Raw genomic sequence first — 27,978 nt, 5'->3', positions numbered from 1 at the left:
TCTGCCCTTATTACCTGAACATCCGTATCACCATGGAGAGTTACCATGGATACACCCAGAGAGAGAGAGACCCCTCTGTCTCTCCCTCCCTCACCCGGTTAACCAGCCTGGGAGGCCTGGAGAAACCTCCCTGCCTGGCAGAGGATGAGGGGTGTGTTGTGTGGTGTTCAGTGTAGTCTGACCCCCTCTCCCTCCCCTCTCTCTCTCTCCCTCTCTCTCCCCCTCCCCCCCGTCCCCCAGCTGGGTTAGGCAGAGCCACCCTGCCAGCACCCCCCCGGTGCCTCTTCCCCCCGGCGCCGAGCACAGCGACCCCTGGAGGAGCATGACGGTAATGCCATACCTGGAGCAGCTGCATGCCTGCCAAGAGGAGGAGCAGGAGGAAGAAGAGGAGGAGCAGGAGGAGGAAGAGGAGGAGCAGGAGGAGGAAGAGGAGGAGCAGGAGGAAGAGGAGGAGGAGCAGGAAGAAGAGGAAGAGGAGTTATTCTACACTGAGGACCTTGTCTCTGTGTACCCAGGTAGAGAATCAAGGATAATATAACATGTTCATACTACATGTTTGTGGAATAGTGTGTTTTTAAAACATGTTCCAAGGAGAAAGATTTGTGAAGCAGTAGGGTCGTTCCTTCCAGTGTCTTGGTATCTCCTGGCACACACACACTCACATTCATTCACTCACACACACGTACCAGTGTTTCCCACAGATTAGAAAGCAATTTGTGGCGGGGGGGGGGCGTTAATAACAAACAATTTCTGCATGCAGGTAGCAACGCTAGTGCTAAATAACTATTTAGCTGGTCGGCTCCATGACGCCGGGTAAATAGCTAGGGCTCCTGAGACTTCTCACCAAAAGAACGAAGGGGAACCCACTTGTCTAGCAGATTAAGACATGTTCGTAGGTACCTAGCGAAAAGTAGCCTCAACTTTCCTAGACCTTTAGCTACGGTACTAATGCTGAAGGCTCGCTGATATAGCTGTCTGTCTTACTAGAATGGTATGCATCGTTGCTAACGTGTGCTGACGTTGTGACTGTGTGTCTATGTGAGAGACGCGTGAGTGACAGAGAGACGGAGGGAGAGCAGGGAAAGGAAATGCAGCTGAACGAATACGCTGCCTGTTTCAGCCTAAATAGTGTAAAAAATTGTAACGAAACGCAATATGTGGCAGCTGGTGTTGATTCTGTGGCGCACCGCCACGAATGAGTCTGTGTGGGAAACACTGCATACACACAGTCTGCCACAAAGGACATGAACACTGTCTACAGCTTCCCCTAATGCATTTGCAAGTCTGCAGACAGCTAAATGACTGGCCTGGCGTGTGTGTGTGTGTGTGTCTGAAAGAGTGTGTGTCTTCTCTAGCCTTCACTCTGAACCATTAGAGAGTAGATAGGGTTTAGGTTACCATGGCAACTGCATGAGTCATCCTACTGCAGTCAGTTTAGTCACTCTTCCACAGTATCTCTCTGCCTCTCTCTCTCCCGCCCTCCTCCTCAGTATTGTAGTGGAGTGTTTTTAGTGCTGGCTGACGTCACCAGGAGAGATTGTCATCGGGGGGCTTTCTCCATTAAGTGGAGAAATCGTCACCACCACCCATAGGTCATGCTCCTGACCCTTGACCTCTGTCTCCCCAGGACCGGGGTCAGGTCTGGGGCGTGTGTGTGTGAAGGGGGTGGGGCCAGAGTTGAAAGGGGTGGAGCCAGAGCTGAACGGGGCGGAACCAGCGTTACAGCAGCCAACCAGGTTGCGTTCTGAGCGTCTCTCTAGCTCCTCCTCCAGCCACTCCCTCCTCGGAAGCTCCGCCTACTGCCGTCTGCGCAAACTGTCCTGCAAGCAGCAGTGAACAGACACACTGGTGAGTGGCACACACACACACACAGTGGTGAGTGGCACACACACACACATGTGATGTGGAGGAGGGGGGATTCCCCCTTTTTAAGACCTTGATTCCAGCCTGCGGAGTTTCCCTCGCTGCCTAGCAACCAGCCCATGTCACGAGCAAATTGTGGCATTTTCATCTGATTGGTTGTTGTCATTGCAGATGATGACGAGGAAAGCAAGGAGGGGGGGCGGTGGAGAGGGGCGTTAAATATTCCAGAAATTCAAATACTGAGGAGAAGCAGAAGGGAAGATGTTGGGTTGTGTTTGATTCTCAAGGTATTTTGTCTCTCTCTGTGTCTGTCTCTCTCTCTCTCTCTCTGTCACGCAGCTGTGCATGAATCATCAGGACCTGATTCTCCTCCAGCTCTTCACTGAGGAATATGATGAGGATGCTACCATGAAGAAGACACCTCCTCTCCTCCTGAAAGACTAGCTTCATGTAGACTACAACACTGTTTATCCCTCTGTATGAAATACACTGTGAAGTGAATGGAACTAAATTATACTATCTCAGTAACTACAGTATGGAACAGAGCTGCAGATGTATTATATAGATGTATTAATATATACATATATCTATTTTAGAATAACAGCATGATTAAGAGAGGGGTTCATGTGTGTCTGTCTCTGGACCGGGGTGAGGGTTGGGGCATACACACACACACACACCACACCACACACAATCACTCCCTAACACACACAATAGCCCACGTTATGTAAATAAAGGACTCTCTCCTGCATGTTCCTGTCAGTCGGCTCTTCTGGAACCTTGCAGCTGCTGCCACTGTTTAGACAGAACAAAGTTTCCCTTCCAGCGAAAACGACTACCATCGGGTCTGAACAGGAAGGAAGGAGGAAAGTTCTAGGGTACTAAAAAGGGAGTACGTTTTAAATGAGACGCACCGCAAGACAGGCAACGATTCTTTCATTTATTCTCGGATCAGGAAACAGGCTAAAAAATAACATACATCTGATTAGTCCTGTGCCTGGGGTGGCCATAGACACAGCCTGTTCAGAAACATCTGCATACTTGAGATAGGCAGACATTAGCATACTAACTAGCAAGGAATAGTGAAATATACTATATTTTATTCATGGAAATAAATCTAATAAAATATCAGATATCATCGTAGCATCACGATTTCTAAACAAAGATCGCATAAAATACAAAACCGCTAGTACCTCCCACGCTCTACTGGTTACGTTCGTCTGACACGATGGTTTATTCATTTGGTTTCGTTACCCTTGAGAAAACATGAATATATGTCCTAGAACGGGGAATGTCATGCAAATCTAGATGCACAGTAAATCTATTAGTGCATAAGCGGCTGGTGGTCGCCAACGCTCTAGTCTACTAGACGCGCAAGTGAAGTCGTCGGCGTTGTGCTTGTTACACCACTAAGAACATTTCTGTACAAAGTACCGCAACGTTTCCATCTCTATAACCTCCTATACAGTTAGACTACTCGAGTTGGCTCATTCTCTTATTTCCAGCTGGCCTCCTATTCAGCTACCCTACTGTCCAGCTAGCCTAACTATACAGGTACAGTAGCCTACTCCTGCTTGCATTCACGCCTACTTTCCAGGCAGCCTACTCTTACTTTTCCAGCTGGCCTCCTATACATTTTTTCCAGCTGGCCTCCTAGACTTCCTACAGTTAGCCTGCTACACAGTTAGCTTACTAAACAGTTAGCCTCCTACACAGTTAGCCTTCTACGGGGCTAGCCTCCTACATGGTTATCCTCCTACGGGGTAGCCTCCTACACGGTTAGCCTCCTACGGGGTTAGCTTCCTACATGGTTATCCTCCTACGGGGTAGCCTCCTACACGGTTAGCCTCCTACGGGGTTAGCTTCCTACGGGGTAGCCTCCTACACAGTTACCCTCCTATGGGGTTAGCCTCCTACGGGGTAGCCTCCTACACGGTTAGCCTCCTACACAGTTACCCTCCTACGGGGTAGCCTCCTACGTGGCTAGCCTCCTACAGGGTTAGCCTCCTACACAGTTACCCTCCTACGGGGTAGCCTCCTACAGGGCTAGCCTCCTACGGGGTTAGCCTCCTACAGGGTTAGCCTCATACGCGGCCAGCCTCCTACGGGGTAGCCTCCTACACGGCTAGCCTCCTACACAGTTAGCATTCTCTCCAGCTAACCTCCTACACAGTTACCCTCCTGTATATGCAGCTAGCATGATATTGGGTGGTCGAGTCCTCGAGTATTTGGTCAGGCAACACCCCACCCCCTCCCAACGGGGCATACGTTCTTGGCCATTGCCATGGTTACCTCGCGTGGCGCTAAGACAGGCAGTCCAAGGGAGCCGCTTTTAAAAGCCCTTAACCCTTGTGCTGCCTTCGGGTCACATGACCCAAAGGTTCGTAACGAACCATCGTTGTGTTTACCCAATTTTACCCAATACAAAAACAAATAAAAATAATTTTCTTTTAACCTTTGCAATGTGGGGGGTCTGAGACAGCCCAAGATTAAAAGAAAATGCTTCACTTTGTTTTTGTATGCGGTAAAGTTGTCGCAATACGACAGTGGGTCACAATGACTGATGGGTCAGAATGACCCGAAGATAACACAGGGGTTAACCCTAACTCTCCTAACCCTCCTGATCTCTGTTCTCATCATGAAAAGCCCTCAGTCTATTTGCTACAAGTCTTTCCACTGCAAGTCTACCCAGTACCCTGGTGATCTGCTCAGAAATCACCCCCTTTCTCTCTGTCTCTATCTGTCTCTCTCTCTTTGCTTTTCTCTCTTTCCCTCTGGCCCCCTTTCTATTTTTCTTTCCACCTCTCTCTCTTTCCACCTCTGTCATTTTCCATCTTCATGGCTGCAGCCAGAAGTGGGGGAGCTGGGAGGATGAAAGAGAGAGAGAGAGACCCTCCTACTGGAGGATGAATATTCATCAGGTCTTCTGCAGTGGCTCCTCTCTGCCTAGGGCCATGGACAAGCCCCTCTAACTTGGGGGGGAGAGAGAGAGGGGAGAGAGAGAGAGGAGGGGGAGAGAGAGAGGGGAGAGAGAGAGGGGGGGTGAGAGAGGGGAGAGAGAGAGGGGAGATAGAGAGGGGAGAGAGAGAGAGGGGGGGAGAGAGGGGAGGGGGAGAGAGAGAGGGGAGAGAGAGAGGGGGGGTGAGCACGCTTTACTGTTAAGGACCCCGGCTACACCTAGTATAAGGCTAGACTTTGGGCAAGGCTAGCACCAGGCTTGCAGGCTAGCCTCAGTCTTAACCCAGGCTAGACCCAACCTGGACCAAGAATAAGACCAGTGTCTCAGACCGACACTGTGACAGGCTCACTACCCCCAGATCCTGCTGCTACTCTGCACTCCTGACTGGACCAGTCACATGTCTGAAGCATTAAATAATACAAGACATTACAATGAACCAACAATCAATCAATAAATAATCCCTCCAGCAGGTCCTAGCAGCCAACACCTTCTCCTACAGATCGCTGGGATACCAGGATACTAACGACATGGCAGATGCTCTGACTGTGTGTGTGTATACTCTGTAAGAAAGCATATGCTCTGATTGTGTGTGTGTCTACTCTGTAAGATAGCAGATGCTCTGACTGTGTGTGTGTCTACTCTGTAAGGAAGCATATGCTCTGACTGTGTGTGTGTATACTCTGTAAGTTTGTGTATGTATAGGTGTGTGTATGTACATTTGTGTGTGTATCTCACAAGCAAGGTGGCATGTATCGTGGCAGGAAGTGATTCGTGTCCACTGACTAACTGTTTCCTGTTTACTGAGGATTCCAATGGCTGGAGTGTGTTCATGACATCACATTCCAGAATCATCTGGAAAAATATTTCTTAACCGAATACTGAATCACTTACAGTACAATTTAAGGAACCAGGAATCACTGATCGACAGAAATCAGTTACCCAGGTAAGGTAATGTGAACTTTGATACATAATTTCCATAATACAGTCAGATGAAATCATGAACACAGAGACTGATGTTGACCCGGTCGGAGGGGGGGGGGGGGGGGGGGGGGGGGGGGGAGTGTTGAGGAAGAGTGCAGGTGAGTGAGGAAGAGGGCAGGTGAGTGAGGAAGAGGGCAGGTGAGTGAGGAAGAGGGCAGGTGAGTGAGGAAGAGGGCTATACTGGGCTGTGGTCGGGGGAAGTGTGTGTGACCGTGTGTGTGACTGCCACGCCCTCGGCCGTGACCCTGGTCCTCCGGAGGTCAGAGTAAAGACGCTCCTCCAGCCTCAACGCCAGCTTGTCACTGAGCTGTGCCGGCACGGTCTGGGGGCCGCGACCCCGGGGGGCCTGCTCTGAGGGCGGGGCCTGCTCTGAAGGCGGGGTGGTCGGCTGGATGTCCTGGGGAGCGGAGCAGGACACACACTCCTCCTGGTCTCTGGGACTGTCCCTCCTCCCGTCCTCCTCCTCCAGGCCCCCTCCTCCAGCCCCCGCCTCCTTGGGGGTCTGCGGTCTGTTGGCGGCCCCCTCACTCGTGCCCCCCTCACTGCCCCCCTCCTCATCCGGCGTGCTGACGATGCGGGGCAGGGTGCTGTGGTAGCTGGTCTCCAGGGGGTAGTTCACACTGTCCCCACGTCGCAGCGGTGTGCGATGGCGGTCGAAGGAGGTGTGGTAGCGGACACCGGGGTCGCTGTACTGCTTGCGGTGCTGCCACTGCTTCCGCAGATGCACCCGTGACCGGTGCCTCCGCAGCGGAGAGTCCTGCTGGTCGAACTGGGGGTCGTGCCGCAGGAACTCGTGGAACAGGGCGTCCGTCTTCTCATCGATGCTGTAGTCGCGGCAATGGAGTGCTGGCGGGGGGGCGAGGGGGGGCTCCCGGGAGGTGAACATCTGGCCGTAGGGGGACCAGCCCAGGGGTCCCACGCCCGTATCCACGGCAACGCCACCGCTAGCCTCTGCTAGCCCCTCCTCCTCCTCTGGGCCCTCCTGGAAGAGACTGGACTGGGCGCTCTCGCCTACGGTGCCGGCCCGCCGAGCGCTGGTGAAGTGATGCCGCCTCTCGAGGGCGGTGCGCTCCTTCCCCCCCGTGCAGAGGCGCAGCTCCTCAGGTGCGCGGGGCGGAGTCTCCATGGAAGTGTAGCGGGGCGGAGCCTCGGTGGAAGCGTAGCGGGGCGGAGCCTCGGTGGAAGCATAGCGGGGCGGGGCCTCGATGGAAGCATAGCGGGGCGGGGCCTCGATGGAAGCATAGCGGGGCGGGGCCTCGATGGAAGCGTAGCCGCTGTCCATCTGCAGCAGCTTTCTGGTTCCCGACTCCCCGTCGCTGCCCCCGCGCTCCGAGTCCACACTCTCCTGCTTCTCCTCCCTCCACCCCTCCTCCCCCTCCTCCCCCAGGTCCTGGGAGGGGTAACTGGGCAGCTCTCTGCGCCCCCCCAGGGAACACACACTGTCAGCGTTGCTTTGGACCGAGTCCTTGTCGTTGCTGGGGTCTGAGACGATCTCCTCCAGAGAGGCTCGCAGGGTCCAGATGTCCCGGTACTCTGCCTGAAGGTCCGGGGGCTCCTGGGGGTCCGAGGGGGAGCGCTCCTGGTGGCAGCCCAGGCTCACAGCTTCGTTCTTGGGATCCGGGGTCATGCCAATCACCCCTGGACCTTCTCTGCTGCAGCTAGGCTCCACCACCACCTCCACCTCTAGCCTGTAATGCACACATACACACACATACACACACATACAAATATTCGATATGCAAACACATACAACATCGGTCAGTGAAGGAGGATAGAGGTATGCTCAACACAGGCTGCTCGAGGCCACAGGTTCACAGGTCATCTCCACCGTCCTGGCATCATCATTTAACATTGGTGATGGAATGGGCTAGCGTGTGGGCAATGACTGCAGAGCATAGAAGTGAAGTTGGGCTAGCTAGCTAACATGGAGAGCAGAGTATGTAGGGTCATCTAGCTAGCTAACATGGAGAGCAGAGTATGTAGGGTCATCTAGCTAGCTAACATGGAGAGCAGAGTATGTAGGGTCATCTAGCTAGCTAGCATGGAGAGCAGAGTATGTAGGGTCATCTAGCTAGCTAGCATGGAGAGCAGAGTATGTAGGGTCATCTAGCTAGCTAACATGGAGAGCAGAGTATGTAGGGTCATCTAGCTAGCTAACATGGAGAGAAGAGTATATAGGGTCATCTAGCTAGCTAGCATGGAGAGCAAAGCAGTACATTGGGCTAACTACCTAGCATGGAGAGCAGAGAAGTACATTGGGCTAGCTAGCTAGCATGGAGAGCAGAGTATGTAGGGTCATCTAGCTAGCTAGCATGGTGAGCAGAGTATGTAGGGTCATCTAGCTAGCTAACATGGAGAGCAGAGTATGTAGGGTCATCTAGCTAGCTAACATGGAGAGAAGAGTATATAGGGTCATCTAGCTAGCTAGTATGGAGAGCAAAGCAGTACATTGGGCTAACTACCTAGCATGGAGAGCAGAGAAGTACATTGGGCTAGCTAGCTAGCATGGAGAGCAGAGTATGTAGGGTCTAATCTAGCTAGCTAGCATGGAGAGCAGAGCAGTACATTGGGTTAGCTAGCTAGCGATGGTGCTGAGCAGTGGTGTTGGGCTCCCTAGCTAGCGATGGTGCTGAGCAGTGGTGTGGGCAGATGAATGGCGAGGGAATTAAAGCTACCTGCCGAGGGGTGGGGGAGGGGTGGAGGGGGGTTGGAGGAGGCGTGGGGAGCCCCCAGGGTAGAATGTGGTGTCCTGGGTTGGGGCGATGTACTGGATGAGGTCGATGTGGTGGGTGTCCTGGTCGTCCTGGTCCATACTCTCACTAGTCACACGCTGCCGTTGGAACTGGCGTCTCTTAGGGGATCCTGACACACACACACACACAGGGTACACATATACACAGGGTACACACTGTGTAAGAAATCACGCTCACAGCTGAAAGTCTGAACACTGGTGAGTAGACAAAGACATGTGTCTCTAACTGGTTAAATTACTAATTGATTTGCTAATGTGAAATCTATGTTCTGGACGTGTGGCAGCTCCAGGGTGGAGGAGTCTGGAGGTCTGTAGGGGTGAGACAGGAAGTTTGGAAGGGTGAGACAGGAAGTCTGGAGGGGTGAGACAGGAGGTCTGGAGGGGTGAGACAGGAAGTCTGGAGGGGTGAGACAGGAAGTTTGGAGGGGTGAGACAGGAGGTCTGGAGGGGTGAGACAGGAGGTCTGGAGGGGTGAGACAGGAAGTTTGGAGGGGTGAGACAGGAGGTCTGGAGGGGTGAGACAGGAGGTCTGGAGGGGTGAGACGGGAGGTCTGGAGGGGTGAGATGGGAAGTCTGGAGGGGTGAGACAGGAAGTCTGGAGGGGTGAGACAGGAGGTCTGGAGGGGTGAGACAGGAAGTCTGGAGGGGTGAGACAGGAGGTCTGGAGGGGTGAGACAGGAGGAGCTGAGAATGAGGATGCTTCCTGTGGGTTAGGGTTAGGATGCTTCCTGTGGGTTAGGGTTAGGATGCTTCCTGTGGGATAGGGTTAGGATGCTTCCTGTGGGTTAGGATGCTTCCTGTGGGTTAGGATGCTTCCTGTGGGTTAGGGTTAGGATGCTTCCTGTGGGTTAGGGTTAGGATGCTTCCTGTGGGTTAGGGTTAGGATGCTTCCTGTGGGATAGGGTTAGGATGCTTCCTGTGGGTTAGGGTTAGGATGCTTCCTGTGGGATAGGGTTAGGATGCTTCCTGTGGGTTAGGATGCTTCCTGTGGGTTAGGGTTAGGATGCTTCCTGTGGGATAGGGTTAGGATGCTTTCTGTGGGTTAGGGTTAGGATGCTTCCTGTGGGATAGGATGCTTCCTGTGGGTTAGGGTTAGGATGCTTCCTGTGGGTTAGGGTTAGGATGCTTCCTGTGGGTTAGGGTTAGGATGCTTCCTGTGGGTTAGGGTTAGGATGCTTCCTGTGGGAGCCCAACAGACCTGGAAGTTGTTGGTCCTGTGTATTCTGCTGGTGTGTGTGTGGTGTGTGTGGAGAACAGCAGGGAGGCTGAGAATGCCTCCGAAATATTGAACCTTGCGTCACTGAGCCATCTGTCAGGGTGTGATCTCAGTGTGTGAGAGGTGTGTGTGTGAGCGGTGTGTGTGTGAGCAGTGTGTGTGTGTGTTGGCAGCCTAGAGACTCTAGAAAAGTGTGGAGAAGCTCTCTGTCTCCAGCATTAGTGTATGGAGCTCCTAAAACCAGGAAACACTGTCTGGCAGGACACCTCACACTCACCACACACACACTCACCACATACACACCCCCAGTCTCTCCCCCCCCCAATCCCCGTCCCGTCCTGTCCCCTCCCCCCCAGTCTCTCACCCCTGGTGTCCAGGCTGGAAGCTCTCTGCCCGTGCTCCAGCCTCCAGCGGTGGATCCTGAGGTACGGGCTGGCCCCCTCCAGGCTGGCGTGGCGGCGCAGCCTGCTGAAGAACTGCAGCACGGGGCCCTGGCCCCCTGAACCCCCAGGGGCCCCCGAGGAGCCACCCTCACACACACTTCCCCCCCCTGGGCTGCCCCCGTTCCTTGAGCCCCTACCCACCTCAATCTGGGATGGGAGGATGGGGGAGGGAGGGGGTAAGGAGGGGGGAGGAGAGAGAGAGAGATGGAGAACAGAAAGAGGAGTAATCTGCTGACACAGGGGTGATTACTCTCTAATGTTACTAGCATTAGAAGGACTCATAATCATATTACAATGACCTTCTGACATTCCTATTCTATGGCAGAATAGAGGAGAGAAGATGAGGAGAGGAGAATCAGGACTCACAGAGCTGGTGCTGAGCTCCTTGGAGCGGGGGCCGGGGGGGCTCTCCCTGAAGCTGCTGCCCCCCAGGCTGGGCAGGCTGTCTCCGGGGAGGGGGGAGCTGGGGCTGCCCCCCAGGCTGGGCAGGACTGTATGGGGCAGGGGGCATGACTCCGGCTACACACACACCATACACACACACCATACCATACACACACACCATACCATACACACACAGTAAGTCATGTGTATGAGACTTGTCTACCACATGTCTATAACCCTGCTGGCTAGAGGAGTTGTCTCCACCTTGAGATATTCACTTACACACACACACATTCACACAAACTCACACACACTCACACACAGACACGCACAGCCTGGGCGGCCCCTGGAGGGTCCGGAGGGAACTATACCTGCTGCTCACCTGGAAGATGGAGAGAGCTGACTTGGATGCAGGACGCGTTGTCATGGCAATGCTGTTCTCCGGGGAATCGCACTCATGAATCGTGAGGATTCGCAAGGTTGGAGGAGGGAGGTGGAGGGAGGGAGGAGGGAGACGGAGGGAGGGAGGAGGGAGGCGGAGCGAGGGGGGAGGGAGATGGAGGTTTATGAGTCGAGCGTTTTTGAGGTGGTGAAAGTCTCCCTCAGTCAGAGTGTATCTGAGAAGAAGAACACATCCAGGAGGCTGGCAGGTCAAACTCACACACACACACGTGCGTGAGTGTACACACACAGCTCAGCTTACTGGCAGAGCATTCAAAGATGCCCTTCTAAGATGGTCTAGTGTGTGTGTGTAGCCAAAAAAGATGCCCTTCTAAGATGGTCTAGTGTGTGTGTGTAGCCAAAGAGTGTGTGTGTGTTTAAGTGTAGATGGTCTGTGTGTGTGTGGGTGGTTAATACATGCGTGTGTATGTGTAGGTGGTCGGTGTGTGTTTAGATGGTCAGTCTGTAAGTGTGTGTGTCTGGAGGTGGACAGAGTGTGTCGGCAGTAGTGTTGTTTTTTGCGGCCTGTTTTAGTCAAGTCTTTGTGTCAAGCTGGCATTTGAGCTTTTATTCGTTTTAGTCACGTTCAGACTCTTTTTAGTCTAGTCAAGGGTTAGGGTTAGGGTTAGTCTAGTCAAGGGTTAGGGTTAGTCTAGTCAAGGGTTAGGGTCGACTAAAAGTCTGAGCATTTTAGTCTTCTTTTAGTCAGAATTATCCATGACTATTTTCGTCAGTTTTAGTTTAAGAAAACTGATGACATTTTAGTCTAGTTTTAGTTGACGAAAACTGATGACATTTAGTTTAGTTTTAGTCTACGAAAACTGATGACATTTAGTCTAGTTTTATCTTTTTGGAAATTTTATTTTATTTTCTTTTTAGTATTGCAACTCTATTTAACCCAGTCAATATAGTATACGTACCTAGTAGTATCGACAAAACCAAAATTCTCTTTTAGCCAAACCCATTTCAAACAAGGTTATCTTATGTTATTGTTACCTTATAGACTCAAGAATACGTCCATTCCAGATACGGAAGACGCTCTGATATGCGACTGATGATGCGACTAAACAACACAAAATAACGTTATAACATTTCGTCATATTTTAGCATATTTTTGGGTGGTAAAACCACATTTTGTCTAGTTTTTTTTAACAATATTGCACTATACATTTAATTATAGTCATTGTCACATGACCAGCATTTACGTTGCATCTCGTCTCGTTTTCGTCACATGATAAAGGGTTGTTGACGACGATATTTAGTCATAATTTTAGTTGACGAAAGCAACACTAGTTGGCAGTGTGTGTGTGTGTGAGCAGGGAGCTAAGACTGACCTCCGACCTTTCTCCTGCTCCTTCTTGCCGTGGTCAAAGAGTGCCGCCTCGTTGAAGGACACGCGCCGGCCGCTGGTGCCTGTGGACAGGAAGCGCTCCGTCTGCAGGTCGGGAGACTGGCAGTCAGCCTCCTCCACCCTGATGGTGATCTCTGCTGGGGAGGACCAGTGGTCAGGGTCTGGAGGGTGTGGGTGGAGGGATGGAGGGTGTGAATGGAGGTGTGGGAAGAGGGATGGAGGGTGTGGATGGAGGTGTGGGAGGAGGGATGGAGGGTGTGGATGGATGAAGGGTGTGGGTGGAGGGATGGAGGGTGTGAATGGAGGTGTGGGAAGAGGGATGGAGGGTGTGGATGGGTGGAGGGTGTGGATGGAGGGTGTGGATGGATGGAGGGTGTGGGTGGGTGGGTGGAGGACCAGGTCTTTGTCTTCTTCTCACCATGTGTGAGCTGGCAGTCCTCTGTGTAGGTGGTGTTGGTCTTCTCCGGGTCGTCAGCCCTGGGGGGGGGGGGGGGGTCAATACACTGACACACTGACATCTGTAGAGCACAGCAATATGTGTGTGTGTGTGGGTGTGTATGTTCACAGACTGCAGACGGAGCTTATGGGAGACGTGAGATTAAGCACTGCCGATGGCTGCTATGAAATCTCATTACACCTATCATCTAGCAATCTGGCCTGCTCTGTCTGCTCCAGCCTCTCTGCTCTAGCCTGTGTGTGTGTGTGTGTGTGTGTGTAGGTACCGGGCATAGCGGCAGCCGTGGCGGCGGTGGCAGCAAACTAGCAGCAGTGAGGTGAGAGACACCAGAGCTCCTCCAAGGACCACCAGCAGCACCAGCAGCACCGACGAGCCCTCCGGGGGGGGGGCGGGGGCCAGGGGTGCCCCCTGGTGGGGAAAGGGGAGGGGGAGTTGGGGAGGAGAAGGGAAGGTAGAGAGGGAGGAGGGACTCAGTTGAGTAACAGTGAATGGCAGATAGCTGTTTCTGTGAAGCACCCAGGGTCATATTAGTAAGTAGCCCTGTGTGTGAGTTAGATGTTTATCATGCTTCGTTTCATCATCAGAGATCTAGTGGGCCCCTACAGCCTTCTAGAACCTCCTAGAGTCTTCTAGAACCATTCTGAACATTCTAGAACCACTCTGAACATTATAGAACCACTCTGAACATTCTAGAACTTCCCACCACTGTAGGAAATCAGCTCAGTTCCAAACAGTTGTTCCTCTGTTGTTTGAGGGGGAGAGCAGGGAGAGGGGGTGGCCCCAGGTGTGCTCATTGTTCCGAGGGTGAAATGTTAAGTGCACTGCACATCTCCAGAGCAAGAGAGGGAGGGAGGTAAAGAGGGGGCGGGGGTGAGAGGAGAGAGAGAGGGAAAGGGGAGAGAAAGGGAAGTAGAGAGAGAGAGGGAAAGAGAGAGGGAGAACTCAAAACAATGCAGAGCCCACATCAAAGGGCTGGAAGCCACTTAAAGCAGGTCTGTGTCTCTGGAGGATAAAAACCCACAGCACACCCCTCACACACCTGTTATAACCATGTTATAACACCACATAGATACTACCTCCTCCTTGTTAACTATATATATACACTACCTCATCTCTGTTATCTATATAGGATGTACAGTGTGTGTGGGTGACGTTGGCATGGTAACCACAGCCACAGATAACCCTTCAGATCCTGGAAATGAAACTTGAAATGAGATTATGGTGGATTAGACTGGAGCAGGGATACACAATAAAGAGGTTCTCCATTAGCCAGCCATTAAAGCTGAACAGAATAGAAACACACACACACATACAAAAGGACACGCACACACCGACAAACACACGTGCACACACACAGGGAGGGAGGAAGGGAGGGGGGAAGGAGGGAAGGAAGGAGGTGTAGCGATGACAGACACACTTACAGTAGAGTTGTCTGGTGGGGTGTTCCAGACAGTCGAGTCATTGCTCATGGTCCAGGCCTGCGTCACTGTCCCCTTTAAACACAAACAAGGACACATCACCTCCACCCTGTCACCCCCTACACATCACCTCCACCCTGTCACCCCCTACACATCACCTCCACCCTGTCACCCCCTACACATCACCTCCACCCTGTCACCCCCTACACATCACCTCCACCCTGTCACCCCCTACACATCACCTCCACCCTGTCACCCCCTACACATCACCTCCACCCTGTCACCCCCTACACATCACCTCCACCCTGTCACCCCCTACACATCAACCAGTTAAGCTCCATCCCTCAGTGAGGTGCAATTCTTGAGGTTCTCAAGAGCACGAGAAAGAAGGTGGGGGAGACAGGGTGAGGAGAGAGAGACAGGGTGAGGAGAGAGAGACAGGGTGAGGAGAGAGACAGGGTCAGGAGAGAGAGACAGGGTAAGGAGAAAGACAGGGTAAGGAGAGGTGAAAGAGAAAGAAGGAGAGAAGGGAAGAAGAGAGAGAGAGAGAGAAGGAGGTAGCGGGGGGAGGAGAGAGAGAGTGAGGGAGAGAAAGGGGGAGGAGAGGGGGAAGAGAAAGAGAGGGGAGGAGAGAGAGGAGAGAGAAGGAGGGAGAGAGGGGGAGGAGAGAGAGGTGGAGGAGAGAGAGGGGGAGGGAGAGAGACTGTCTGGTGCTTCTCAGCTGGCTGGTCTCTCCTGCGTTCCCTTACACAGATCACAGCTATTAATGCTGCAGCAGCCTTCGACTCACACACACACACCCACGCAGCCCACACACATGAAGTACACACTTGAAAGATGCACACAGCACACACACAACCTTTTGGCACACATGCAGCACACACACACACACGCACACACACACGTACACACATACGCACACTGGCACACATACCTCCTCAGAAATCCCTCAGCAGGATAGAAACAGCATGCTAGTTCCTCTCAGCTCTCCTCTTCCTGTCTCTCTGTATGAACACACACACCTGTCTCTCTGTATGAACACACCCACACACACACCTGTCTCTCTATATGAACAGATTCACCCAGCAGCTCCATCTGCCAACCTACCTGCATGTCTGTCTTCCTTCCTGTCTGTGTATCCTAACTCTCATTTGTCTACCTGCCTGTCTACCTGCCTATCTGTCTGTCTGTTTGACTATCTAAGAGGGTCTTGGCTAGACTGGGGTAAGGTTGAGTCTGGGGCCGGGGTTGGGGCTGTGGCCAGGGTTGAGGCTGGGGACGGGGCTGGGGTTGGGGCCGGGGCTGTGGCCAGGGTTGAGGCTGGGGCCGGGGCTGGGGTTGGGGCCGGGGTTGGGGCAGTGGCCGGGGTTGGGGCCGGGGCTGGGGTTGGGGCAGTGGCCGGGGTTGGGGCAGTGGCCGGGGTTGGGGCCGGGGCTGGGGTTGGGGCCGGGGCTCCTCTAGTTCACCCTAGTGGTCTCGGCTGCTATCCTGGGTGTCTGCCTCTCAAGCACCAGACTTCCACTAACAGATGCTCCATTATGAGGTGCTCATCATGGGGCTCCTGGCTCCAGCCGTGTGTCGGTCCAACTCACCCCTCTATCTTGCAGAACCAGCAGCACCATGAACAACCGTCATGGACGACACCACGGAAGAGACTATCGTGAACTGCCGTTAACAGTTCCACACACGACTGGGATTAACATCGTGCTCTCGTTTTACAGAGGGAGCTGTAAGAAGAGCGGCTAACAAGCGGCTGAAAACTGTTGATCGTCGCAACAAGCCAGCAAGAGGGCAGTTACATGCAGAAGAGATTTGGAGGCTCGGTCTGGTAAACGGGACTGATCACGGTGGTACCTGCCTGTTAGATTCTGCACACTCTATCCAATTTCACATCTTATATCTCATCTCATGGGGGAATTCTCCATGTGCCTTCCGACGCGTTGTGCAAAAAAATCAAGGAAACTATAAAATCACAAATCAGTAGTCGTGGTCGCCTGATAATCTCTGTCGATTTATAATATCCCACGTTTGCAGTCCACGGCGTCTGAAGTAGCCTAACGGACGCATTCCCGTCGTTTGTTGTGGAGAAGGAGTGCCGCTATTCCTCCGTAATTACGGGTTTGCAGTTGTGCTCTCATCAAATGCTATATTTTACCGGGAAGCATCCTCGCGCTGACAGCTGTTTATGGACATGCGTCTTCCTCGATTCTCTGGAATGAAGTCTCCGGTTTGACACCCGGTACTCTAGGATGATTACTGCGGGCTCGTGATGCATGTGGACAAAAAACATCTAACAATACCGAGGGGTCAGCATACATTAAACATCTATAGGTAAGAACGAGGGGTCAGCGTACATTAAACATCTATAGGTAAGACCACTCACCTTATTATTTATTGCGTTCCATCAAAGGAAACAGCGGGAGAATCCAACGCCCAACCTTCGGTGAACTCTTTAATTCTGATTTAAATGCTAAAACTATTTATGAATGAAACCCTATTGCTTAAGACACACCCACCATCCAGTGAGAAACGCCACCACGTGACGTAGGAGTGAGGGAAGCGGAGTTACTGAAGAGCTCGCGGCGCGCTGAGGACGAGCGCACATGAACTGTCCATAGTGTCGGGGGACACGACGTTATGAATATCGGTTTACCATGATGTCATTCAAGGGAAGAAACTCTCGTCAGAATTCCGCGCCAGCTTAACCATGGGGAACAATTCAAACGAAGAGAGATTATATACTGTGAAGTTTACGAGCCTATAATCATGTATTTGATTATTTCCACAGACCGGCGTCATCACGGCAGACCGGGGAGTGAGTGGATAGATGCTTTCCACCCGCTCTATCAGAACGGGGCTCAATGAACTTGCTGCTTGAGTGTTACTGTGATTTTGCAAACATTGTACTGATCATTTATCCGTAATTGGGTTTAGTGCGCACATTGCCCCCTTGTGGCGACACAGTGGCGTTGCAAGCTCTCACTTTAATAGATGCACTGCAGACCCGGACACACCGGAAAACGTAAGATGTGTTGATGCAGGCCTAGGCCCAGTAGCCTGGCTCTGCCCTCCTACTTACTTCCGCTCAATTTTGATTTTGCTTCTGTACTAGGTCTGGCCATGAGGTAAGTAAGTCAGATGTCTCCGGTTAATTTTCTACCGGCCAATCAGCGAACAGAGGGAGTGGCTGTCGTGCGAGTTTGTGTTGTAGTTCCGTAATGGCGGCGGAGAAAGATGCGAGCGAAGCCATTCGGTCCATTGTGGCAACACAGCCGAACATCCATAAGCTAAAGCCAGAGCAAGAACAAGTTTAGCTGAGTTTTGTTTGTGGCCATGATGTTGTGGCCCTCCTCCCCACAGGGTTTGGGAACAGTTTGATTTTCCAGCTACGGCAGATAGCTCTGTTACAGTAGTGGTGAAGGAATTGGCTAAGGCGAACGCTAGCGATTGGTTATGGCAGATCAGAGTGGCTCTGGGCAGATACAATAGTTTTAAACTTCAACAGAGTACCCGCCTACAAGGAAGTCAACGCTTGTCAATGGAGCGAGGCCAGACTCTCTGTACAAATGAAATGTACGAGAGTCTGGTTAGGACCAGGCTATAGGCCCAGAGCCATAGAGAGAAAGAGTTGCGTAAACTCCATCGCCTTCAATGAGACTGTGTTTTTTCCAATATATACAAAGTCAGTTATGACTTTCTTGACAGTAGGGCAACATTTTATAAAGATGTATGCAGAACAAATGACTTGTATGCAAGTTACTTTCAATGACAATACATAAAAGGTATGAAGAGATTAAGTTACAGTAGCCTACAGCTTTCATATTGGAGATGTGAATACATTTGATACCATGTGAGGCAACATACATGTTTTAGGTGCCGGGATAAGTGGCATACCAGACACATTTCTTTCTGGCTCTGCACAATACATTAGCTAAAAACTATTTTTGTGGAGGTCGCTTCGGTGAGTCATTTTGATCTCCCGCTCGGCTTTGTTGGAACTGTTTCGTGACGTATGAACCACGTGACCACCTAGCCTCCTGACCTTCAGTTGACGCAACTCTTTCTCTCTATGGCTTTGCGTAGGCCTAATAAACAATTGTAAAATGTGGGTCCAAGTTAGACCAAAATATCTTGGAAGGACAATATCGTCCAAATGTCTCATTAGAAATAGGTAAATTAAATGGTGTAGGCTATACAACCCTAACCCAGATACACTTAAACCTGAGCAAATAAACCTGATAATCAAACACATTTTAATGTGTCTATCAGTCTGGTTTATAGTATTTAACCTGTAGCGTTTAATTAGTCCCTGTATCAAATAATTCAAATTAGATAATGACTACATTTCCCACAACGCAGAACTTCTGTGAAATAACTACATCTCCCAGAATCCTTGGCGCGCTCTAAAAGGATTCTGGGTAGGTTACGAATGTCCTTGTCCTATCAGGCTCACACTGTCTGACTGTTCACACCAGGGCTTGGGGGTCTTTCTGCTTCGGTTTTCTCCCGAGTAACGTTTAATTCATAAAAATGCTGGCAGCAAGATTTCTCCGTCGCTCCCTGCCTGTGCTGAGGCAAGCTAGATGCTACGCCGACGCTCCCTCCGGCGGTGCACAGATGTCCTTCACATTCGCCTCGCCGACGCAGGTAAATTGAGTCCGCGGCTATATTGGCTTAGCTAGGCCGTACTTAACCTAACCGCGTTTGCACAATTGGAATACATTTGTATTCATACACTGACACTGTCTCCAAATCACAAAACAGTTCGATGTATTATGAGTGCTTGCACATATCAATGTCAAAACTTGTCTAGTTATTGCACATTATTTTTTAAGCCAGCTAGCATTTAGTTAGCTTGCTAGCATTAGAAGCGGTTGTCAAGATTTCTAGCCGTCGTTCTATTGAACGGGCAGAAGGAGGGCGTGCATAGTGCATGTACACAGTGTGGTCCGGTGGAACTGAAGCAACGTTTGCTGAATTAACGAGTAGAGTTGTCTTACGCGCTAATTAGATCTCTGGTTTGTTAGGTTGCTCGCTCGCTCACAGGGTCACAGGCCCGTGCAGGTTCTGTTTTCTGTCACCTTGGGTGTGTGGGCAGGAACGCTGCCCCTTCTAAACCTCACATTCCCCGCTGCATATGCATTTTAAAATCATGAATTAAACGATCTATACAAGTCGTTGCACGAAATGTTTAGCCTCATACATACCAAGTTAGTTGGGCCTCATACGTGGTAACTAATATGTTTACCAAACGGCAAAATCGTATTGCTTATTAGCGCGCTAGTTACAACTCTAGATGGTTGATCGAATCGTGTTGGTAGTCATTTAACGTTGTGTTCCAGACTCGACGACAGCGATACAGCTCAGTCCTCACATCGTCCTTCCTTGATGTTGTCATGGTATCCACTAGCATCCCTAATACCTGTGCAGCAGGTGTTATCGCCATGCCAACCCCTGTACTCTGGATACCTGTACGTGATGGTGAAATAACCCCCCCCTCTCTCCTGCCCCCCCCTCTCCTGCCCCCCCCCTGTCTCCTGCCCCCCCCCCCTCTCCTGCCCCCCCAGGTGTACTTTAAGGAGGTGAGTGTGAAGCAGATTGATGTTCCCACCCTGACGGGGGCATTTGGCATCCTGCCAGCCCACGTGCCCACCCTGCAGGTGCTGCGGCCCGGCGTGGTGACCGTCTACAACGATGATGGCTCCGCCGCCAAGTACTTCGGTGAGGGGGTGTATAGAGGTTAGGGTGAGGGGGTTATAGGGGTGAGGGGGGTGTATAGATATTAGAGGTGTTAAAATTAATCGATGCATCGCAATGCGGACATGGACGATGCTGCATCGATGCAGTGGCCGACCAGAATCGATTATAAAGCAATTATGTCGCTAGTTCATTTTCCGGCCGCAGCATAAACATTCAAATAAAAAATAACATTCTCAGTAACCTAACCCGTTTCATCTACCTGACGTCATTCGTCGCGATTCGCATACGTGCCAGAGCAAAATGGCTGAGGGTGGTTGTGAGATCGTCCTTAAAAACTCTCCAAGCGTTTTAAAAGCTGAGATATGGAACTGCATTTCGGATTTTACCAACAGGCTGGGAAACACAAACTGGATACACCGCATGCGATATGCAATTCCTGTCACACCAAAATTAAATACATTGGGAACACTACCAACTTTTAAGGAATCACGTTAGCCGTTTCCATCCTGAGTTGCTAGCAACAACACCTGCCGCGCAAAATGCAAATTCTGGGCCAGCGACTCAGAGGATGCAACTCTGTTTTCAATACTGCTAATAATGCTGTCTGCTGTGTTCAGACCTTGTTAAATAAAAAAGATTGTTTATATCTTACTACTTGTATTTTTGGATGAAAACATAACCATATGAAGTAATATAGAAAACTGTATTATATTGAACTATACAGTATCTTAATGCATTCTGTCAAGTCAAATATCCTATATGGCTTTAATAGAGAAATGTATTTGACGCATCGAGATATCGAATCGCTGACATGATAATCGTAATCGAATTGTGAGATCCGAATCGTGAGATCAGTGAAGATTCAGGGTTAGCCAGGTGGAGCCTCTAATACAGGGGCTCATTTAGAAACCCAAAAGGTCCACTAACCAAATTTCCATTCAGTCCAGGGTCCGGAACAATTATGGTTTATTTTTCTGGCCCTTACCATCAGAGTTCTGGGGGTAATTTTGTTCAAAGTGTCCATGCTTTGTGTCATAGTGACCATAGCCGCGGGAACATAGGATATTTTATCAGGGGGGTGTTGCGGGGCGGTAGGGATGGACTGGGAGTAAAAATAGGTCATGCACATTCTGTTTGATGTGATGCTAGTTCGTGAGAACGCTAGGATACTTAATGCGAGCGCGCGTAGCACGCAAGACCATTTTTTTTGTCTTTATTTGAGCACAAAATAGTTTTTTGAGCTTTATGTAAAATGAACATAGCCGTTTTTCAATTGGTAAAACCTTGTCTAGTGAAGGTGATGTCTTTTTGTCTCTTAATTTTTCAGCCCCACTCTTACGTTTCTTAGCCTGGTTTTCCATTGTTATTCTTCTCCCGGTGCTCCCGATGGCCAGTCCGCTACTGCGGGGCTGGGCTGTGCCGCGGTGGTGAATTTAAGTCATATCATTGGAAATTCTCGTGCTGTCGGGGCTACAGTACTCCTAGTTCCCACGGCCATGATAGTGACGTTTCACATTAGCTACCACTATTGACAAGGGCAACCGTCTCATTAAACACATCGGTTTTGTGCGCCCCACCGGCAGCACAAATGCATACTTGTCTGAAATTAGGTATTTTTGGAATCAACTTTTCGCCGGGTTTAGAGCACGCCATGTTTTTCGCTAAGGAAGAAACAGGTACTGTTAGCAAATGGATTAGCCTGCGTTGTTTGCGAATGACACACACAACCTGACCTACAGAGGTTGCAACCAACTTTCAGTGACTGAGTTGTCATGGTGATTACAGTTATTAAAGCTCCTGATTGGACCTTTGTATTGGACAAGTAAGATAGAAACCACATTTAGTTGGAACAAAAAGATGTGCCGGTTAAAATGGAAACGTTCCGTCAAAATGAATTAATTCCATAATAATATATATCGGTTATAGGTCCGGGTCCGGATAGGGAACCGCCTGGGTCCGGACCGCGGTCCGCCAATTAGTGACCCCTGCTCTAATAGATATGGGGTCTCCTCTGCACATGCAGGGTCACTGGGTTAGGGAAACACTGTCTGTGTTGTAACCTGTACATGTCTTGTACTTGTGTGTGTGTGTAGTGAGCAGCGGTTCCGTCACAGTCAACGCTGACTCGTCAGTCCAGCTCCTGGCTGAGGAGGCGGTACCTCTGGACCAGCTGGACCTGGCAGTGAGTACCCTGCTACAACACATGATTGTCGTTTATTATTTATTTAGTGGTTTTCAGACAGTGTTTGCAGGTGGAAGGCTGAGTATCAATGTGCTTCTTCTCCTCCCCCTCCAGGCAGCGAAGGCCAACCTGGAGAAGGCCCAGTCTGAGATGTCTGGTGCTGGGGATGAGGCGTCCAGGGCAGAGGTGCTCATCAGTATAGAGGCCAACGAGGCGATCGTAAAGGCCCTGGAGTAGAGCTCTGGTACGACTCTCTCACTCTCACACACACACTTCTCACTGCCTACAGCTGTCAGAGGTCCTCAACCCTGGAACACAGTTTAGACACGTTCACCTCTCCAGCACAGAGAGCTGTAACCTTCATCTGGTTTACCAACCCTGCTTTTTCCCTCTCCACTCTCCCTGCTCTCCACTCTCCCTCTCCTCTCCCTCTCCACTCTCCCTCTCCACTCTCCCTCCTCTCCCTCTCCACTCTCCCTGCTCTCTCCCTCTCCACTCTCCCTCTCCACTCTCCCTCTCCACTCTCCCTCTCCTCTCCCTCTCCACTCTCCCTGCTCTCTCCCTCTCCACTCTCCCTGCTCTCTCCCTCTCCACTCTCCCTCTCCTCTCCCTCTCCACTCTCCCTGCTCTCTCCCTCTCCACTCTCCCTGCTCTCTCCCTCTCCACTCTCCCTCTCCTCTCCCTCTCCACTCTCCCTGCTCTCTCCCTCTCCACTCTCCCTGCTCTCTCCCTCTCCACTCTCCCTGCTCTCTCCCTCTCCACTCTCCCTGCTCTCTCCCTCTCCACTCTCCCTGCTCTCTCCCTCTCCACTCTCCCTGCTCTCTCCCTCTCCACTCTCCCTCTCCTCTCCCTCTCCACTCTCCCTGCTCTCTCCCTCTCCTCTCCCTCTCCACCCTCCCTGCTCTCTCCCTCTCCACTCTCTCCCTCTCCACTCTCCCTGCTCTCTCCCTCTCCACTCTCCCTCTCCACTCTCCCTGCTCTCTCCCTCTCCACTCTCCCTGCTCTCTCCCTCTCCTCTCCCTCTCCACTCTCCCTGCTCTCTCCCTCTCCTCTCTCCCTGCTCTCTCCCTCTCCCTCTCTCCTCTCCCTGCTCTCTCCCTCTCCTCTCCCTGCTCTCTCCCTCTCCTCTCCCTGCTCTCTCCCTCTCCTCTCCCTGCTCTCTCCCCCTCCTCTCCCTGCTCTGTCCCTCTCCTCCCGGCTCTCTCCTCTCCCTCTCCTCTCCCTGCTCTCTCCTCTCCCTCTCCTCTCCCTGCTCTCTCCCTCTCTCCTCTCCCTGCTCTCTCCCTCTCTCCTCTCCCTGCTCTCTCCCTCTCCTCTCCCTGCTCTCTCCCTCTCTCCTCTCCCTGCTCTCTCCCTCTCCTCTCCCGGCTCTCTCTCTCTCCTCTCCCTGCTCTCTTCTCTTCAGGTAGCGTGTCACATCGGTGTTAAGGAAAATCAAGATCAAACATTGTTTGTTTCCTAGTCAAGTCAGAAACCGCAAGATCTCGCTTGCTTTGTACAGTGGATGAATTTACCAATAAATTTATTTGGAATTTAATCCTGTGTTGCTTCCTTCATTGGAGTTGGCTTGTTACTAAGGTGTGTCGTCATGGAGACACGGTGCATACAGGAAGGACAGCAGAACATCCAGGATGTGCATAGTTCTGACCATAGATATAGACTAGATGTCTTACGGCGGAGTCTAGAACGTCCGCACATGGCGTCCGTCTTGCTACAGTCAACTCGCTCACCCATAATTGTGTTGATGCTACATGTACTTTTTAAATGACCATAACTTGCTCAATTGTTTTTTTGTTGTTGCGTACTTCTATTCTATTTTTTTTTTATAGAATAGATAGAATAGAAGTATGCAGTGGCATAATAAATAAATAAAAAAAATAGAATAGAAGTATGCAGTGGCATACTATTTTTTTTTTATAGAATAGAAGTATGCAGTGGCATACCGACATCTCTGACGTTGATAACAAACCAAACCGTTAAAAAATCGGTTGAAAATTGAGCAAGTTATGGTCATTTAAAAAGTACATGTAGCATCAACACAATGTTATGGGTGAGCGAGTTGACTGTAACAAGATGGCCGCCATGTGCGGACGTTCGACAACGCGGACGAGACATCTACCCTTTATATATATCTATGGTTCTGACTACTGTGGTGTCTAGGGACAGTCAGGAGTAACCAGCCACATCAGAATAAGATTTCTCAATGACATGGATCCTGTTGGAGCAGGTCGCTGTGTCTCCACATCTCTGCTACCAGGCCCCTCTTCCTGCTACACTGACACTAGGACACAATGTTCAGATTGTTCTGCACTGTGCAGGCTGGTGTAGTTCCACCTCCCACCACTAGATGGCATATGCCCCTGTAATTTACCCGGGACCTGGCTGCAGGCTTGGAGAAACGACATTACATATGCAAAAAGAAAAGCTTTTCTTTGTTTTCTTATATCGAAAACCCATCATTTTTCACTGTTTAAACAATATGACGGGTGCTTATGTGAGGTATGTAACAGACATAGCCACGCTACGTCACAACAAGGTATCGTCCGCTACTCGCTGAGCTCGAACGCACAACTTCTGACTTGCCAAGCGATACCACTACCAACTACGCCAAAGAAAAGCTAGCTCTTCATTGACGCGGGTGGCCTGTTACATTAGCCTGGTCCTAACCAGACTCTCGTACATATCATTTGTACAGAGAGTCTGGCCTCGCTCCATTGACAAGCGTTGACTTCCTTGTAGGCGGGTACTCTGTTGAAGTTTAAAACTATTGGATCTGCCCAGAGCCACTCTGATCTGCCATAACTAATCGCTAGCGTTCGCCTTAGCCAATTCCTTCACCACTACTGTAACAGAGCTAGCTGTCGTAGCTGGAAAATCAAACTGTTCCCGAACCCCGTGGGGAGGAAGGCCACAACATCATGGCCACCAACAAAACTCAGCAAAACTTGTTCTTGCTCCGGCTTTATCTTATGGATATTCGGCAGCGTTGCTCCAACGGACCGAATGGCTTCGCTCGCATCTTTCTCCACCGCCATTACGAAACTACAACACAAACTAGCACACAACATCGTCATCATTCTCAGCCACTCCCTCTGTTCGCTGATTGGCCGGTAGAAAATTAATCTGACTTGCGTACCTCATGGCCAGACCTAGCCTGGTCCTAACCAGACCCTCGTACATTTCATTTGTACAGAGAGTCTGGCCTCGCTCCATTGACAAGCGTTAACTTCTTTGAAGGCGGGTACTCTGTTGAAGTTTAAAACTATTGTATCTGCCCAGAGCCACTCTGATCTGCCATAACCAATCGCTAGTGTTCGCCTTAGCCAACTCCACGGAGCTAGCTGCCGTAGCTGGAAAATCTAACTTTTCCCGAACCCCGTGGGGAGGAGGGCCACAACATCATGACCACCAGCAAAACTCAGGAAGGATTGTTCTTGCTCTGGCTTTAACTTATGGATATTCGGAGGCGTTGCCACAACCACATAATAGCTTCGCTCGCATCTTTCTCCTCCGCCATTACTGAACTACTACTCAAACTAGTGCTCGACATCAATGTCATCGTTCTCAGCCACTCCCTCTGTTCGCTGATTGGACCTACACTTTTTTTTTCTTCTGAAAACCGACTGATGCACTGAAATCCCAGACCTAGTAGAGATGCAAAATCCAAATTGAGCGGAAGTAGGTAGGTGGGCAGAGCCAGGCTACTGTTACATACCTGAGGAGTGAGTTTCACAGGTTCACACCAGTTACATTTATGTAGGCACAAACCAACAACATTTAAATAATAATATAAGGACATCCACCCATCAATCAAACGTTAGCTGCACAGAGGTAATATTCAGCCGGCTAGATAGCTAGCTACAGTACCTCAGTTCACCACTTAAAACCGTGTTTTTTTAGCGGAGCTATTTAAATACCACCACTGAGTTGCGTTTCCACCCTGCTATCTACTGGTGTAATATGATCATTACAAGTGCTGTCCTCATAATAAACCACCAGATGGCGGTGTTGAAGTGCTGACCGTCAATGCCGACATTTAGTGTTTGAATGTGAACATTACCAGTGCAGTTCTCACATTACACCACCAGATGGCAGTATAAAAACACTGCTGACCTAGAGCCATTGAAAAAGACAGTTCTTTTTTTAAACAAAGGGAGAGAAATGTAGAGAAGGGAGAGAGAAAGGGGAAAGAGAGATGTAGAGCGAGAGAGAGACTTGTCTGGGTTATCAGATGCTTCGCCAGGTTGGGATCAGAGGTGTTTTGGTTCTATGGATCGGAGAGAGATCCTCTGATTAGCTGCTTGGTTCCACTTCAGACCAGCGGGGTTCAGACCAGCGGGGTTCTCTGTAGAAGCATGATATCCTCAGGCACTTGGGAGGCCCCACATGGACATACACTTATGCACACATATACACACAACGTTTTTGTAGTCAAGTCTTAGCATGCCGACAGACTGGTGAGGCCAGATCAGTGTTGTGAGTCAGGCTGCTTCAACAGGACGCTACCAAGAGAGACCAGCTGACACCAGACACCCACTCTTCCTGGGAAACGGTCTACTTCCTTTGAGCTGAAGGCTCTTTAACAGAGCTTTAGTGGAAGAGATATTCTGCACACACACTCTCTGAGAAGTGGCTGCAAGGAATCCTCTGACCCCTCCCTCTCTTCTCCCTCACTCTCTCCCTCACTCACTCTCTCCCTGTCCCAGCCTCTGCCCCAGCCTCTGCCCCAGCCTCTGCCCCAGCCTCTGCCCCAGCCTCTGCCCCAGCCTCTGTCCCAGCCCTGCCCCAGTCAGTGTGTCTGTCTGGGCTGACAGAGCTCAGTGGTTTCTCCTCTGAGGCTCCTGGAAAATATGCTGCCGACATCCAGACAGTTTCCACTGTGGCTCCCCACACACACACACACACACACACACCTCCAGCTAAAGGCCACACATAGATACTGGTCCACATATATATCATGGGCCTCTCTCCTCTCCTCAGCTATCTTTCTGTCCTCTCCCCTCCCCTCCTCTTCTCTCCTTCCTGGAAAATGTTTGTAATTCTTTGTGTGTGTAAGTGTGTGTGACAGTGTTTATATGCGTGCATGTTTGAGAGGTTGTGTGTGTGTGCAGATAATGGCTGTCATCCAGTGACTGCTGACACTGCTGCCCTTGGCTCTGCATAGAGAGGTGGAGAGGGAGAGACAGAGAGAGAGGGAGGAAGAGGTGGAGAGGGAGAGGTGGAGGGAGAGAAAGGTGGAGAGAGAGAGACAGAGAGAGGTGGAGGGAGATGGAGAGAGAGGTCGAGAGACGGAGAGGGAGAGGTAGAGAGAGAGAGACCCAACCCAGACCCCCACAACTATAACCCTGATAACCCAAACATGATGCGAAGGGGGAGGGTGTGTCAGCCTTTATTACCACACGTGTCAGTAGTATCAGCTGCATTATAAAGACATCCTGATTAGCTGCTTTATAAACACATCCTTAATTGGTCAGTTCAGAAAGACTGTATCTGTGAGCAGATCAGGTGCCACAGCAGAGATGAACAGTGACTGGCTGGCTGGAAGTGCTGTAGCTGGCTGGCTGGAACTGCTGTAGCTGGCTGGCTGGAACTGGCTGGCTGGAACTGGCTGGCTGGAACTGGCTGGCTGGAAGTGCTGTAGCTGGCTGGCTGGAACTGCTGTAGCTGGCTGGCTGGAACTGGCTGTCTGGAACTGCTGAAAGTGGCTGGTTGGACAGGATGACAGGATGTTGGGTAACAGCATTTTGGTGACGTGAGAACCAAGACCAGTCCTGCAGCTCAGATGTTGAGAAATACTGCTGACTTCTGTTATCGCGACATTCCAGAGTGTT

The 27,978-nt window shown here is 50.8% G+C and overlaps 2 protein-coding genes and 2 long non-coding RNA genes across 6 annotated transcripts; 3 read left to right on the top strand and 1 right to left on the bottom strand.

Moving 5' to 3' along the window:
• Positions 1-15: 15 nt before the first annotated feature.
• LOC134015685 (uncharacterized) lies at positions 16-3,003 on the top strand. Its single transcript, XR_009929225.1, has 3 exons — positions 16-515; positions 1,491-1,848; positions 2,203-3,003. It is a non-coding gene; the product is annotated as an uncharacterized LOC134015685 (long non-coding RNA).
• A 1,990-nt stretch (positions 3,004-4,993) lies between these two features.
• Positions 4,994-16,778, bottom strand: cbarpb (CACN subunit beta associated regulatory protein b). Of its 2 annotated transcripts, none has more exons than XM_062455245.1 (12): positions 16,649-16,778; positions 14,269-14,340; positions 13,113-13,255; positions 12,809-12,867; positions 12,374-12,551; positions 10,981-11,215; positions 10,581-10,733; positions 10,136-10,361; positions 8,479-8,665; positions 7,059-7,491; positions 5,962-6,977; positions 4,994-5,901 (listed from the first exon to the last, which is right to left on the bottom strand). In XM_062455245.1, exons 2-11 carry the CDS (start codon positions 14,314-14,316, stop codon positions 5,979-5,981), a joined length of 2,661 nt encoding a protein of 886 aa, XP_062311229.1. In that variant the 5' UTR covers positions 14,317-14,340; positions 16,649-16,778; the 3' UTR covers positions 4,994-5,901; positions 5,962-5,978. The 2 variants fall into 2 exon arrangements, with proteins under 2 accessions (XP_062311229.1, XP_062311230.1); XM_062455246.1 differs by lacking the exon at positions 16,649-16,778 and adding an exon at positions 15,200-15,260 and having other exon boundaries at positions 12,374-12,524.
• LOC134015690 (uncharacterized) lies at positions 15,741-17,310 on the top strand. Its single transcript, XR_009929226.1, has 3 exons — positions 15,741-15,842; positions 15,873-16,093; positions 17,054-17,310. It is a non-coding gene; the product is annotated as an uncharacterized LOC134015690 (long non-coding RNA).
• A 1,374-nt stretch (positions 17,311-18,684) lies between these two features.
• atp5f1d (ATP synthase F1 subunit delta) lies at positions 18,685-23,684 on the top strand. 2 transcript variants are annotated; one of them, XM_062455248.1, is made up of 5 exons: positions 18,685-18,912; positions 19,833-19,986; positions 22,059-22,147; positions 22,262-22,391; positions 23,557-23,684. In XM_062455248.1, exons 1-4 carry the CDS (start codon positions 18,796-18,798, stop codon positions 22,382-22,384), a joined length of 483 nt encoding a protein of 160 aa, XP_062311232.1. In that variant the 5' UTR covers positions 18,685-18,795; the 3' UTR covers positions 22,385-22,391; positions 23,557-23,684. The 2 variants fall into 2 exon arrangements, with proteins under 2 accessions (XP_062311232.1, XP_062311231.1); XM_062455247.1 differs by having other exon boundaries at positions 18,687-18,912; positions 23,553-23,684.
• Positions 23,685-27,978: the final 4,294 nt, after the last annotated feature.

This window comes from Osmerus eperlanus, unplaced genomic scaffold, assembly GCF_963692335.1.
Source record: "Osmerus eperlanus unplaced genomic scaffold, fOsmEpe2.1 SCAFFOLD_65, whole genome shotgun sequence".
In the NCBI taxonomy this organism is placed as follows: Eukaryota; Metazoa; Chordata; class Actinopteri; order Osmeriformes; family Osmeridae; genus Osmerus; species Osmerus eperlanus.
Note: the sequence above shows the minus strand (reverse complement) of the source record. Positions and strands in the feature narration are given on the sequence as shown.

Excerpts from the sequence above, each read along its gene's own strand:
- cbarpb (XM_062455245.1), bottom strand. The coding sequence starts at position 14,316 with ATGAGCAATGACTCGACTGTCTGGAACACCCCACCAGACAACTCTACT. Across the intron at positions 10,734-10,980 it reads CAGCTCTCTCCATCTTCCAG|CCGGAGTCATGCCCCCTGCC; the intron begins GTGAGCAGCAGG and ends GTGTGTGTGTAG. Across the intron at positions 6,978-7,058 it reads GCGGCTACGCTTCCATCGAG|GCTCCGCCCCGCTACGCTTC; the intron begins GCCCCGCCCCGC and ends GCTTCCACCGAG.
- atp5f1d (XM_062455248.1), top strand. The coding sequence starts at position 18,796 with ATGCTGGCAGCAAGATTTCTCCGTCGCTCCCTGCCTGTGCTGAGGCAA. Across the intron at positions 18,913-19,832 it reads CATTCGCCTCGCCGACGCAG|GTGTACTTTAAGGAGGTGAG; the intron begins GTAAATTGAGTC and ends CTGCCCCCCCAG. Across the intron at positions 19,987-22,058 it reads CTCCGCCGCCAAGTACTTCG|TGAGCAGCGGTTCCGTCACA; the intron begins GTGAGGGGGTGT and ends GTGTGTGTGTAG.